General features: G+C 36.4%; 1 protein-coding gene across 2 annotated transcripts in view; it reads left to right on the top strand.

Annotated features, from left to right (window-relative positions):
- Positions 1-14,663, top strand: part of LOC113083313 (E3 ubiquitin-protein ligase NEURL1-like) — a 35,292-nt gene extending 20,629 nt beyond the window's left edge. The window contains exons 1-3 of one of the 2 annotated variants that reach the window (XM_026254465.1): positions 2,600-2,811; positions 12,596-12,837; positions 14,249-14,663. In XM_026254465.1, the coding sequence (XP_026110250.1) occupies positions 2,778-2,811; positions 12,596-12,837; positions 14,249-14,662 (690 nt within the window). In that variant the 5' untranslated portion in view covers positions 2,600-2,777 and the 3' untranslated portion in view covers position 14,663. Of the gene's footprint in view, positions 1-2,599; positions 2,812-12,595; positions 12,838-14,248 lie in introns of those variants that run through there. The other variant, XM_026254464.1, reaches the window with a different exon arrangement.
- The last annotated feature ends 370 nt before the right edge of the window (positions 14,664-15,033 follow it).

Below are 15,033 nucleotides of genomic sequence, written 5' to 3' on the forward strand. Positions count from 1 at the left end.
TGAGGTATGTTGACATAGGATGTGGAATATAATAGATTGCTCTATTAGCAGAGCCCTTATAAAACATTTTTCTCTCTCTGAGTGTATTATGTAAGAGAATATGTATCTGGAATTAAAAGGAGAAAGGGGCAACCTCGTGATAACCTTATACAGCATGCACAAACACAATACACATATGAATATTCAGTCTCAGCAAACTCCTCTGTGACTGCAGGATTGATGACGTATCGGCAAAGGAACATTCCCACTTTGGGATCTGAATCCTAAAGGTCAGCATAATAGGGCTCAAATGCAAGCCACAGTGCTTGTCAAGTCACCTATAAGTGCTGTTCCTGCATTGCCTGTCTCTTGGTTCTAATGAGGATAGTATCTCACTTTGGCAGCCAATTTCAATGTGCTTCCAGTCATTTCAGGTTTCAGAGTTTATTCAGTTTTATAGGTACATAAATCAATTACCATAAATGTGTTGACCAGAGTATATGGTGGTGAGAGTAGTAGAAAACCATTTGCTCTTTGTGGCGGTACCACATAGCAGCTACTACTTCCTCTGAATTTTAACCTATATATATAACGTAACAGAAATTGTAGTTAGTAATGTACACATATTAATACATATTATTACACATGTATTATTATACATTATTATACATTGATTACTATTACATTTTGATTACTTTTACATAATTTGTAAGATTTTTTTTTTCTGTTCTTTTTTTATCAACATCATAAATTACACATTCAATTACATCAAGGTTTCCCAAACTGAAAGAACTGGATGCTTTGTGAGGTAATGAAAAGCTAAAAAATAATTAATTAAATCATAATAATGACAAATTTAAAGAGAACGAAAAGGAAAACTCGAAGAGAAAAAAAAGAAGAATCAAGGAAAATAAATATATTATAAATAATTTACTGCCATTGTTTAAATAATATATATATATAATATACAAAAAAGTAATCTGATTACCGGTATGAGCGCTTTAAAATGTATCACATATGTGTGTATATATGCAGGTTTGTGTTATGGAAGCCTTAGGGAAAAGAACATTTTTAAAAAATCTCCTGAAAAAAACAATTTACTGCATGACCTTTTATTACCTCTCAATAAAAAATAAAACATGTAAAAACAGTAAATGGCAAACATACACTGTCATATTTCTCAGAGGAGGTTTTTGTAAGAGCATCATTAATTTAATTTTGTCGTGTATTGTAAAAGGATATCAATTCATCATTCATAGCAGTGCTAATGAAAGTCGTATGACAATCCCCTATTCCTAAAAACAAAAGTAGCACAAAAGCGCTTGTGAACTTCGGGCATTGGCTTCCAAAAATGTGTGCACCATGTGTGAGCGAGAGAGCACCAATCAGCCCATCATTGTGGAGCAAGCGATGATTTCATTTTGATCAAAGTGGTGGTGTTCTGGAGCGAAGGCCTGTGGTTTGTTATGGTTCCCTTCAAAATTCCAATTGTTAAAAAGGGGAAGGCAAAAAAGTAAATATTATTGCTAACGTGATTTTAGTGGATAATGTTTTCTACGTAATCAGAGAGGCAATAGTGAGAATGCATTTAATTGAGCTTTTGTCCTCCCTGCCCTTTTTAATCACATTTATTTAGTAACACTCTCCAGCTCTTTGTTTATTAACTGACTTATACTGTATTTATATCTTTAAGTAACATAAATGAAATTCTGCAATGTCAATTCTAAAGTGTAATGAGTAAACCACCCTTTGAACTGTGCCAGCGATAGTACTGGCTGAAGAAACATTTCTTGAAGCGGATGAGTTTAAAATTTGGGTTATGAGAACCTGGTCCCAGATCAGTGAGGTCACAGTAAGTATTGACCCGAGATAATTCTTAACAAGGGTCACAGAAAAGAGAGAACAATATTCCCAGAAAGTTAGGGAGAAAGGAGTTTTGGGGTAACAGACAAATTTAGCCATTGTTCTGATATATAGAATAGGTTGGCCATGTGTACTTTTTAGAGTTTTGTGTTTTACTGCATCTTAAAGACATAACAGAAAATGTCCATAAACATCATCTGGCCAAGTTTTTGCCATTGTTTTGTGTTTGCTTAAAGAATATTCCTCTTTTGGCACTTCCTCTTTTCCTCAAACTGAAAGCTATACTTCCTCTTGAGATATTGCTGGAAGTCAACCGCATCAGAGAAGTGTGCATATATACCACATCCTAGTCTTGACACCCAAAATATGGTTTTGTTAATACCTGCGAACACACATGCAATATAATTCGTGCCCTTGGAATTATAAGGTTCTATCTGACATTTTTGTCAAAATTGAGTTATTCACATATTCTTATTCTGTGACAATTTATTTACATTATGTGATGTTTTATTTTAAACATTTATTTTATCTATGGAACACAAAAACTTTAAAGCTCAATATCTCAAAACTACTCAGAACGCAGATAGAACCTTGTAATTCCAAGGGGACGACTTGTAAAAAACAGTTTTCAACGTTTAAGACAAAATGTGGTAAGACAAAATGATTAATAAATTAACACTGGCTGTAGTTGAGGGGCGTGACTCCCAGAAAAGCGCCCTCAGACTCCGCCTTCTATGTAAATGAGTCAGTGTGGCGCTGGTGTCCGCGCGCTCAGTCAATGAGCACCGAGACAGGAGGAGTGTCCGACTGTTTACATCTCGTTTCGGGGGCCGAGAGAGCTTTTCCTCCAGCATGATGTCGGTGTGGAATTATCGCACTCTCAACCTTTGAGAAATAAAGGCGGCCAGCGCAAAACAGTGACCCGGCGTTGAGTCATGGGAGGCCAGATAACCCGAAACGCCTTGTACGGTGAGGAACTGCGTTTAGGATCTCCATGCAAACCGCTGAATGATGTTCATTATGTTTGCCTGCTGATGAACGCTCCGATATAGATAGATAGAAGAACAGATAGATAGGCTATAAGAGAATTTAGAGAGAAAACGTCTGCCTCTAAATACCACGTATAGGCATCAGAATAATTGGAACACAAAACACAGTCGAGCACAAGTCCTAGAATTAATGTAGACGGCATTTGTGTAGCTCTCTGGAGATTTTGCGCTCCAAGGAACGAACATACGAGCGCGTCTCGTGCCAGTGAAGACGTGTTTCCCCCACAGCAGCGTGAATGCGTGAGGAAGGGAAGGGAATTTGTGGGGAATCCCTCTGTTGTCGGAAATAATAAGGATTTACAGCGTTTTTTTTTTTTTTTTTACAACATTCGATTGTATTATTAACAAACCCGCGAGGCAGCTGGTTTAAAATAGAACCAAATAAATCAATAAATCAATTGATTAGTTCTAAATAAAAATACACAGTGGTTGGTTGAACAATCTCAAGTCTCAATTTATTTATAAAGCACAATTAAAAACAATTACAGTTGGACCAAAGTGCTGTGCAATGTTGTAAAAGACTTGTGCACAACCAAGCATACATCAGACAACAAACAGCATCACACATCATAGGCCATAGTGAAGAGATACGTTTTTAACTAAGATTTATACTTTTCCTTTTGGATTCTGTTCTGAAATTCATGTTCAGGCTGTTGTGCTGCTACAGTATTGGTTTTGGCAAGTCGTTCTAACATGTATTTCTTGTTCAACTTGCAACTACTAGGCTATTTATGTCAGTGCTTTTTAAGTAATACCCTAGTGACTAATCCACTTGAATTTTTGTCTACTAACTACTCATTAAATGCCAAGACTTCCAATATGGATAAGTATATTTATTTATCCAATTAAGCAGTTGTTACTATACCAAAAAATAGCAAAAATGAACATATGTGGTGTATAGATTCAGTATGCTTTAAATGTCAGGAGTTGATCTGGTATGGGATGTTCTGGCCGTTGGCCTGCAGGGTGAATGGGTGAATATTCTTCCGTGTTGGACAGGTGATAGTAACTGAAACATACATGAGCAGTTGGTTTATGTAAATCCCTCTGTCTTACTCTTGCTCTGAGTGCAGCTGATTGGCCTGGAGTTAATCTGAACCCTTGGTGGATCTGACCCACTTGATCATTAATTCTAATTAGAGCACTATAGCACATCCAATCAGGTAAACCGGGACTAGAGTTATAATAGTCCAGAATGTGTAGTAGCACCTGGTGCTGGTAAAAAGCACACTTGTTGGAAACGTACTCTATATTTTCATACCATGAAGAAACCCCTTAGGAAATTTATGAATTAATAGATAGCTAAATCAATCACATTGAAAAACACAAGCAATGTGCAATAGCTTACATTCAAATCAATGAGCTCTGAAACAAAAACATTACAACATTTGATTAGAAGCAAAAAAAAAAAAAACGTTTTTATTATTTTTTTTTAATTAAAAGCATATGCATTTGTTTGAGGCCTTGAAACTTGAGCTGAAATCTTTTTAATTTTATTTTTGGAGACTATTAAGAAGACAAAGGAAATGATGAGAAGAAGAGGTGGAAACAGGATTGGGAAATGACGCAAGCCAGACTCAAACGTCGTTTTACTGGCTGCTGCTCTGACAGTGTTTTAAATTCTTAAAACACACACACACACACACGTTTGTTTTTGTGAAAAGTGGGGACATCCCATAGGCGTAATGGTTTTTATACTGTACAAGCTGTATATTCTATGGCCCTACACCAACCCTGCGTCATACCCATGTCATTATACAAAGTTGTGTCCTGATCATCGACTGTATAATATAATATATAATATACTGTATAATATACGTAGTGTCCGTGACGTCACCCGTAGACTCCTGAAGTGTGTCTTTGAAGCCTAATGTGCGCAGAGTGGGCCGTCGCCATCTTGGCAGCGCCATGGGGCAACGGTGACAAGTTTATTTTCTCCTGGATGTGTGAGCTGCGCGATTTCTGAAATGTGTGTGTGTGTCAGTCAGCAGCTCATTAATATAGAACGATAATTAAAGGCTCTAATGCACACCAGTATATGTGTGTAAATGATGATGTGTGACGACATAGTAGTGGTGTTCCAATCCTTAGGGGAATATTTTCTCCCCTATCCCTTGACACTCTGTTTCAAGGGACAAGGGGAAGGGGTAGGCTGAGGGGTAGGGGAAGGGGAAGGTGTATAAAATAGAATTGGGATTGGGCCTTAGTCACTTCCTTATTGGCCTCACAAGAGAAAGCAGGAGGTTGGCACTCGGTCCTGATATGTCACAAAAACATGCACACACACACACAAAAAACATTTACCAGGAGCACAAATCATTTAAAGATATCTGTGGCTCCTAACCATCTGGTTTCACCTTCCAGTTCCCATTTCTGAGTTTTTTTTTTTAGTTCTTGCAGCAGGCTGACAGTCAATATAAATTGCTTATCCAGATACATGTCTTTCACTGTAAATACAGTGAAATATCTTGATGAACAATCTTTGCATAAAAACGGAAACTGTTCTGAACTGAGAACAAGATAGTCTGGTTTGTAGTGTTTGAGCTGGATAGATATGCTTCTGTTTGTGTTTGTTTGTGTGTGTTTGTGTAAGACTACTGGGTGTTTCTCATGCACCTCTGGAGCACATCCTGGTCTCTGAGGATAGGAAAGAGATAAAAAATAAGTAGCATTTTTTCATAAAGGCTGTTAAAAATGGAACATTATGACAGTTGCAGATATTTCCTACTGTCACTAGTCCAAAAACAGAGAAATATGAGTGCAAACTGAAAGCAATATGCAAATTGACAATTTTTGCACAGTTATCTGATTTGCATAGGTTTATATTATACAGTAGATTTTATGCAACAATTGGCGCTAACAGACAATGCAATTGATTTTTAGTAGGGATGCACCGATATAAAAAAAACCTAGGTTTTTATATATATATATATATATATATATATATATATGTGTGTGTGTGTGTGTGTGTGCATGCATAATATTTTGTCTAAATAAATAAATAAATAAAATAAATAAATCTCTACTAACTAGCTCAATAGACAATCTGTACAATATGAAAGAATGGATGTTACTTTGCAATTTGCTGAAGATTGTGTTCAATAGTGTTATTAAATAGCTGTAAAACAATAACTGAGGATAACAAAAGTATGAAAGTTAGAAATGAGCATGCGTAATTAAATATCCAGCATAGCCAATATACAGTTTTCAGCATTTGAAGAGTATCAAAAAAAGTTCTGCAAAGTTGTCCTAAGACAAGAACGCATTTTGGTTTTAATTTTTATGACAACTTTAATGAAAGGCTTTGATACACTTTAAATGTTGACTAGTGTATACATCCAATATTGACCAATGGCGATACATTAAAACTAATTTCGGCTAATAGCCAATATGTTACCAATATATTAAGCATCCCTAATTCTTAATCAATTCATCAATTCTTCTCTAAACATCAGAGTTGAATCAGTTATTTGCTGCTAATTTGTTTATATCGGCACGGAAAGTATTGAAATAACTGAATCAATTACCATGGTGTTATTCTGTTGAATCCACAATAAGACAGCGGTGCACAAACAACATGAGGAAACTGTTAGTACTGGAGTTTGTTTGGAGTGGAATTTTTAATGGGGCATGTTGGGATTGATTATCAGTGATTGGTTGACATGCAGACAAGGAGTCAATGCGGTGCGGTGACAGATTATTAAAAGGCAAACAGAGAAAGTGCTCTTATCTACAATGCATGCTGTGATTACATCGCTCAGTTTCTATGTCGTGACAGAAACATATGTCTGCAGGTCGGGTGCTGATGCTGCTAAGTAACCATCCGCTGCACCTCTGTGAAGCACAACACCACTGATGAGTCATTTAATCCACCGCAGAAATGAAATGACACCACCACCACACACTGGCGTTTATGTACGGATCAGATCACCTACTGTAGGAGCAGGCCAGCCATGACAGAAGACCACAGCAGCGCTTAATATGTTCTGCACTCATTCACCATACTTTATTGCCACCCGACCAGATAGTTGCTAATTAGCTTCAGAACACAATTGCAAACATGGACATGCAAACCCAGGAACAGAAAAATTATAGTGTTGACATTTATGTAACCAAAAATGTCATAAATTGTGAGTAATCATAAAAAAAACATCACTAAAATCTGCAAAATGTATTTTTATATTATACTTTGTTATACATTTCAGCAGCCATTATTAAAGTTTTCAGTGTCCCATGATACTTCAGAAATAATTCTGATAGGCTAAGATAGTGCTCAAGAAACATTTATTTTATCAATGATGAAAACTGTTGCTGCTTTATATTGTTTTGTGGAACCTATGATACACTTGCATGTTTAGGATAAGAAATTAATAAATTTATTAATTATACAATTAAATGTTTAAATGAATCAAAAGTGACCGGAAAGGCATTTACAGTATAAATTCTTCAAACGATTCCCAATTTTAAAATTGGGATTTTAGTTTTCACAAAATATTAGACAGCAAAAATTGCTTTCGACACAGAAAATTATAAGAACCATGATCACCAATAAACACTGAGAACCAAATCAGATTATTAGAATGATTTCTGAAGGATCATGTGACACTCTAATAACTGGTTGAATTAATAACTTAAATATATTCAGTTTGAAAATAACATTGCACAATATTATTGATCAAATAAATACAGTTTTGGTGAACATAGAAGACTTCTTTCAAAAACATTAAAAAAGTTAGATCTACTTTTTTAATAAAGTTCTGAGCTATTTGAATGTAAAATAAATGAATAGATATTAATGTATTCTTCTAGTGTTGATGTTTATACTAAGTGTGACAGTGTGTGTTTTTTGAGTTGAAGTGTGTGATGACACTTGAGCAAGGGTTTTGTATAAAGCAGAGGCTAGAGGGTGTTTGCTAGATTTTAACCAGAATAACTAAACATTTAGCATATGAATCTTTAGCCAAGCTTGCTACTACGCTCACATGTTATGGTCACATGATGTGCCTCTCACCTCAGTTGGATTAGAAGCATTGTATAGTTGCCAAGTACATGTATATCTCTTCGTAAGATGTTGCTTATGTTCCCATTTTATATAATTTTATAAAAAGTCACTTTTGCAACTACATTTTCAGTATTTGACATACAGCAATGGTTTTCTGATAATCTTTTCCATGAGTTAATGTAATCTAACTGTTTAATGATTGAGGAAAAACACTTGATTCTCAAGTAGATTATTTACAATCTGGTGTCTGATACCATTTACATTTATCAGACGCTTCTATCCTTATATATATATATATATATATATATATATATATATATATATATATATATATATTTACCAGTTTGTGTATTCCCTGGGAATTGAACCCACAAGCTTTTGTGTTGTTAATGCAGTGCTCTACCACTGAGCCACAGGAACTCTTACCTGAAAGCAACTTTACTAATAAAGTTACATTGTGTATCAGGGGACATGTACTTACAGAAGAATGTCTCAGGTTACGCTTTTAACGGTGGGTCTCTGAGTAGGGAACGAGACACTGCATCCTCTAGGGGTCGCTATGGGGAAACTAGAGGACACAGTTTGAAGTTCCCTTGAAAGGGAATGTCTCAGGTTACATTTGTAACCATGGTTCCCTGAGTGGGAAATGAGATCACTACATCCTCTAGTTTCCCCATAATGACCCCTAGAGGACGCAGTTCGAAGTTCCCTTGAAAGGGAACAATTAATGTGATTACCAACAGAGCAAATTAAAAGCTAATTCCTAGATAACAGATTAAAAAAAAGGTCAAAGCTGACCAGATTTTCCTGCTGTTGAACAGATGAAACAGAACAGATATTGTACTGTCTGCTTGTTGAATATATGTGGCTGTAGACTTTGTCTCCTTGGGATGTATGTTATGTAATAAAAGTGATCCTTTGCAAGTTACATTGAATCAAACTTTATGTATATTCAGCAATCGAAACTGCAGAAAGTCAGCCTCGGGATGTTCTGTTATAAAAACAGTCCAGGAGTGCTGCTGGCCAAGCACTTTATTTTAACATTGAGTCTGTGTGATGTGAGGTGTTTACACATTACATGACATTCTCTGACCTATAGTCAGACATCTGAACCTACCCTGAACATGGCTTCTTGGTAATGAGGATGTAATGAGGATAAAGATTTCAGCTACCTGACAACCTTATTCCGTGCAGTGAAGTTAAACCTGACCTTAGCATGTGAAGGTCCTCTTCAATAAAAAAAAAAATACACAAGCGTGCTTTACTTAACCTCTTTCCTAGTTTAAAAAATATCCAAAAACCTTTCGAAGACCAAAATACTGGCTATTTAATGTTTTTAAAAGAAACAAAATATTGTGAAATATTTTACAATTTAAAATAACTGTTATAATTTTGATTATATTTCAAATGTAATTAATTCCTGTAATGGCAAAGATATATATTCAGCATCATTACTCTATTGCCCAGGCTGTTCTTTATGGGATGAACTTATGTAAGAATCATTTTCTGTCCATTGGTTACTTTAAAAAAAGAATGTGGTAACCATAGAAATAGCAGCATTATGATGTGTTTGGTAGCCCAGGGTGGAATCTGCTTTTTGTGTGTTGGGAGACTGGCTTCTATTACTTACAATGTGTGAATGTGTCTCTGCAGGTCCTGAGCTGTTATATTTTATGACTTGTGTCTATCTTATATAATACAATTTAGGATGACAACAGAAAGTTATTGAAGTCGATGTGAATTGCTATTCACAACAGATTTTACTGTGGAAAAAATGTGGGGTGGGACCAGGAAATGATTTCATCATAAAAAGTAGGTGTTACATTGAAGAATGAAGCTGGACATAATATGAGTTTGCTAAATTAATACCTAAAGCCTTTTTTTTGTTTTTTGTTTTGTTTTTGGTGAGGGGGATAACACAAAATGACCAGGAACCTTATTAAGAAACATAATAGGGTCATTTTTTTGTATTTCACAGTGATTGAAATTAACTCATTTGCAATAAAACTGAAACTGAAACTGATCAATTCTGATTTCATGTTGATTTTAACTAAATTATCATTTAATTATTTGGAATAATGAACCTACATTGTTTGAATGGAACATTTAACATTGTTTCCGCCATACCATAACTTGTATCGCTTCCGTCTCAAACCCAGTTTAGACACAAAACAGAATTTACAGATTTTGCAAAAGACAATTAACAGATTAAACCGATCTTGGATAGTCTTCTCCTTTCCAGACAGACTAAGTGAAAACACAGACACTGAACTCAGATCAGCAGAAAACGGAAAGCTCTCACCACGGCAGCGTTGCTAAGGAACATGAGCTGCTACTTAACCTCCATTTTCTGTCTGACAGCTGCAGCTCTTGGGTTTGCTAATGTATTCTTTTCGGTGTGCTCAGACTATTAGTGTTACACACAATGTCCGTCGGCTAACAGGCCTGCCCACACACACACTTACAGACACACGTATGCAACTTACAAGGCTGAAAAGACACCTGAGGCATATTAATGTTTTGATAATACAATATTTGTCATGTGATAGTTTTATATGAGCCTGTGGTTGCCAGATATAGAAAAAACATCTAGTCTTTATTCTCTTCTCTTGTGCAATGCCTTATCTGCATTGCTCAGGAAACATGTCATTGCCCACTATCAGCTTCTACAAGGGAGCCACAATAGCTGAGAGGACTGGTGTCATCACTGGATGCTCCTCCAACTGTGCCATTACAGACCTGTGAGGGTGTGTTATCTTGTTAAAGGAGCCCCTTGCCAACTGGGTGAATATTGGACATGAATGAATGCAGAGGGGAAAGCCATAAAGCTGAAACCGCTCATGGATGACACTGTCCCAACTGAACCAATACTACAGTAAATCATTACTGTGCCTCTAACATAGATATTTACTTTCTGTTAGATCAAAACAGCATTACTCTGGTCACACCTGCATCTAGTCCACTGTTAATGTTGCTACGTGTGCCCTAGGGGTGGGCGATTTACCAGTTGTCAACCGGGAGAGATTTTGGACTACAGAGAGATTTTGTCTCTATCATGGTTTACACATTCATGTGACTTTGCTGTGCTACGTGGCCACGAAAACTTATCGCTTGCACATGTTTTTAAGCATTGTGGTTTAAACACAAGTGATTTTAAGCCATCGAAATACAATAAGCTGGAAAATTTAACTCATTTTGCTCTATGCACGCACTATCACGCACTCTCAGCATTTTTCATAGTTCGCGGGTGTATCGAAGGGAGTTATTTTTGGCACTTTATAGGCCTTGAACAGTTAAAAACAAACTTTTATGCATTTATAGTATTCTCATAAACAAAGTAATGAAGGTCAAACATATGTTTAACAGTATATTGGATTGGGCAGCTCTTAAAGTGACAGCAGTCTAATATTCCTGCTGTCTGTCCCTTTTTTAATCGAGGCTAGTATTACTTTTTTGTGATATTGACAATGGTATCACAAATTATGAAATTTCTATGGTATCAAAAATTATGATATCATAAAGATCTTATTTAAAAATCATTATATCATGATATACATCATTACAGTGAAATAAAAATTACACATATTGTGATATACATGTATACGATTTTGGTCATACTATGTGTGTATGAGATGAACAACCCATCGTCGTTAGTTTTAACAGTTGTAGTTAAAAGTCTGGAAATTTGGTACTTGAAGTCTGGCAACTAAAAAAAAAAAGACACAATGTGAATAAAAAGACAATATAAGGTTATATGATTGATAAATAGCATGACAGTAAAATAGACAGTATGACAGATAGATAGTAAGAAAGATATATATGATAGATAAAAGATAGAAATACAGTCAATTATGCAAACTCAACTATAACGACAATTTAAAGCAATTCAGAATTATGGAGACACTTTAATAGATAGTATGACAGAGCGACAGTACTACAGATTTTATGAAAGAAGATCAGATAAATAGCCTAGTTTAAAAACGACTGCATTTTTAGGTATAACATGTTGAGAGATATAGGTGCATTAAGGTGGAATTGTGGAACTCTTATTGTTTTGGCACGTGGGTGTATAATAAAAAAAACATTCAGATCTTTTGTTGCGCTGTGTCATCATGTAAATTATTCCTGTTGCATATGTGAACTGTAAAATGTAAGGCTCAGATTAGCATGAAAGTGCACCTCTACTCAGGTGTTGAGCTTCACTCACACAAAACCTTGTGAGCTTGTAAGTGATAGTAAGACTGTTATTAATTAATACACTGACAATCAGTCAACACAATTTTCCATTACGTGACTACAAGCAAAGATAAATCAGCTGTGCAACATACTGTATGATTCATAAACACATCGCAATAAAATACTGAAATTGTACAGTTCAGTACAGCCTGTTGGGAAAAGCGAATTAGATTTATCTACAAAGCTAAAAATCACTTTGTCCAACGAAAATGCTGTACACAAATGCTGCGTGAAATGGGGTCAGACAAATCTCACCATGCAAGGGCTGATGCTGTTTCATGCGGTTCATTGATTTGAAAGGAAAGGCCAGGCTTAGTCATACTAAGCTAAGGTTTTAAACACGATTATAACTGAGAGAAGACTTATTTTCATATTTTTTCTTTTTTGATTAATTAAAATTATAATTTATACTTTTTAATGACACTGGTGGAACATGTTTTTTTAAAGCAGTATTTCTTTCTTCTAGACTCTCTGGGTGGACCGTTCCCCTCAACAACTCACCGATGCCATCACAAACCCAAACGCTGTTTACCCTTGCATCCATGTGGAGGTGTCCCTGTGAGCCCCCTTCTCTTCCACCCCAATGCTAAAGGCTCCCAGATAGTCATGGATCTAGCACAAAGGAGCGTCAAACGGCAGGCCAGCTTCTGCAACGGCATCACTTTCAGCAACCGACCCATTGCTCTTTATGAGCAGGTCCGCTTAAAGGTAGGAACAAGGAAAGGCATAGATGAATCCAGGGCATGTTGAATATTTGGGAACAGTGGGATTTTCTGGGGTGGATGGTGAGTCGGGAATACTCAAGTGGACGATACACATAGGCAGATGTGAATACCTCTGAGAGTTCGCTACAGGAAAGACGACTTTGTGTTACAAATATTCATCTGTCTTGTAATAGTCTAGCGTAAAAATGTAAGTACTGTACAGTTTACGCTTTAGAAAAATGAGTTTTTGCTTTCTCTAAACTTCTAAGTAGGGTTCTCTATTACTGTACTTTAAAAACACATCGTAAAGAAGTTGTGCAAGTTCTCGCTTCCCAGGTCAATGCAGTAACAACCCCAAAATAAACACTCTTATCCCAGACCATGGCACTTAATCTAGCCCAACCAGTTCTTCGACTAGCACACACAGATAGCTTTGTTTTATACTCCCTCGTTAGTCAAGTCTTAACCCTGATGTTCTCAGCAGTGCAGAGCGGCTGTGATATAAGTCACTGTGTTCTTGAAATGTTTGTAGTGCTCATTCCTGGAGTTACTGTAAATCAAATAAAACAGAGCTTCTCTACTCCAAACACACCACACGACTACCTCATACATCCCCTCAATTGTCCCCTACGCTCAACCATTTATGACCATCACACGAGTCCCTTGTTTGGCCTACCGCTACAAAAAGGAAAAACAAGTTAAACTTTGAAAGAATTAAGTTGAAACTAATCACAAGGTTTAAAAAAAATAATTAAGTGTAAACTTTCTTCAGCCTCCAGGAAAGAAAAGACACGGAAAGAAATGTAAATTAAAATCCCAGTTGTTTGCCCAAAACAGAAATGAGATTATAAAGAATGTGGATGAAGAATTTTGTGTTTGGGGAAACACAATAGAGTTTTAGCATGGTAATATACATGGCAATGTTAATGTTTTTGGTCTTGGTGGAATAGATCTGCTATGCTGTGTTTGCTGCTAAGATTTGCTACAGCCAACACATCCACAGACATGCTGCTGTGATCATGTAGGAAATACTGATGCTGCTGCTGCTGCACATATAACATATATGAAATAACCTCCATATGTAACATACATGAACTCACCACATAGCAGATCTATACAGGTGGAGCTGGGGAAGGTGGGGGGTGGCTGAAGGTGTATTCAAGTATTTGAATGTTGAGCAGCAAGCTCATTGGCTGCTGATGTGATAGAAATGTTGGCCTGTGCCATCTAGAGTTTCAAAACTTTGTATTTACAAAAAAAATAAAAAGAAATAAAGTTTTTAGAGGTACTGCATGAATTATGTCCCATATATTAGTATTTCTGAGAGTAAACATTTCTATGCTATGCAGTGACCCAAAAATAACACTTTCTAATTTTGTAATGATAACAGATCCATTTTTTCCCCCCGTCTTTAGATTACTAAAAAGCAATGCTGCTGGAGTGGCGCTCTCCGCCTGGGCTTTACTTCTAAGGACCCATCTCGAATCAATCCCGACAGCCTGCCCAAATACGCCTGCCCTGACCTGGTATCCCAGAGTGGATTCTGGGCCAAGGCTCTGCCAGAAGAGTTTGCAAATGAAGGAAACCTCATTTCCTTCTGGGTGGATAAGAAGGGGAGAGTATTTTATCGCATCAACGATTCCAGCCCTATGCTGTTCTTCAGTGGCGTTCGGACCACAGAGCCACTGTGGGCCCTCATCGATGTCTACGGTCTGACCAGAGGAGTGCAACTGCTGGGTGAGAAAAAGAACTGTTTGCATACAGTAGTTAAGCCAATTCACGCTAAGTCTAAATGTTATGCTCTAACAGACTGTAAAATGAAATACTGAAGTAGGGTTTTTTAATGCTTGCTTGATTTTTAACTTGGAAAAAATCATAAATGATAATCAATGATAAAAGATTTTCACAATTTAACAAGATTTTTTCTAAAACATTTTCCGAAGAATGGTGAAAATTAGACATCAAACTTAGTGTGCATTATTTCAGGTGTATAAAAATTTGTTAGGAATAGTTTGCACATGTGTTTTTCATGACTTTACATGCACAAAATGTTTCCTCCCAAATAGTTATAATTTTGGTTCTTTGTCTATGAAAACCTGTTAATCGGTTAACACATTCACTATGCACATGTAAAGCTGTTGCTTGTCTCCTCCCTATGCAAAGCATTTTGCCCCGAGTTAACAGTTCTTGATAGAGCAGT

The sequence above is a fragment of the Carassius auratus genome, unplaced genomic scaffold, assembly GCF_003368295.1.
Source record: "Carassius auratus strain Wakin unplaced genomic scaffold, ASM336829v1 scaf_tig00037710, whole genome shotgun sequence".
NCBI classification, from domain to species: Eukaryota; Metazoa; Chordata; class Actinopteri; order Cypriniformes; family Cyprinidae; genus Carassius; species Carassius auratus.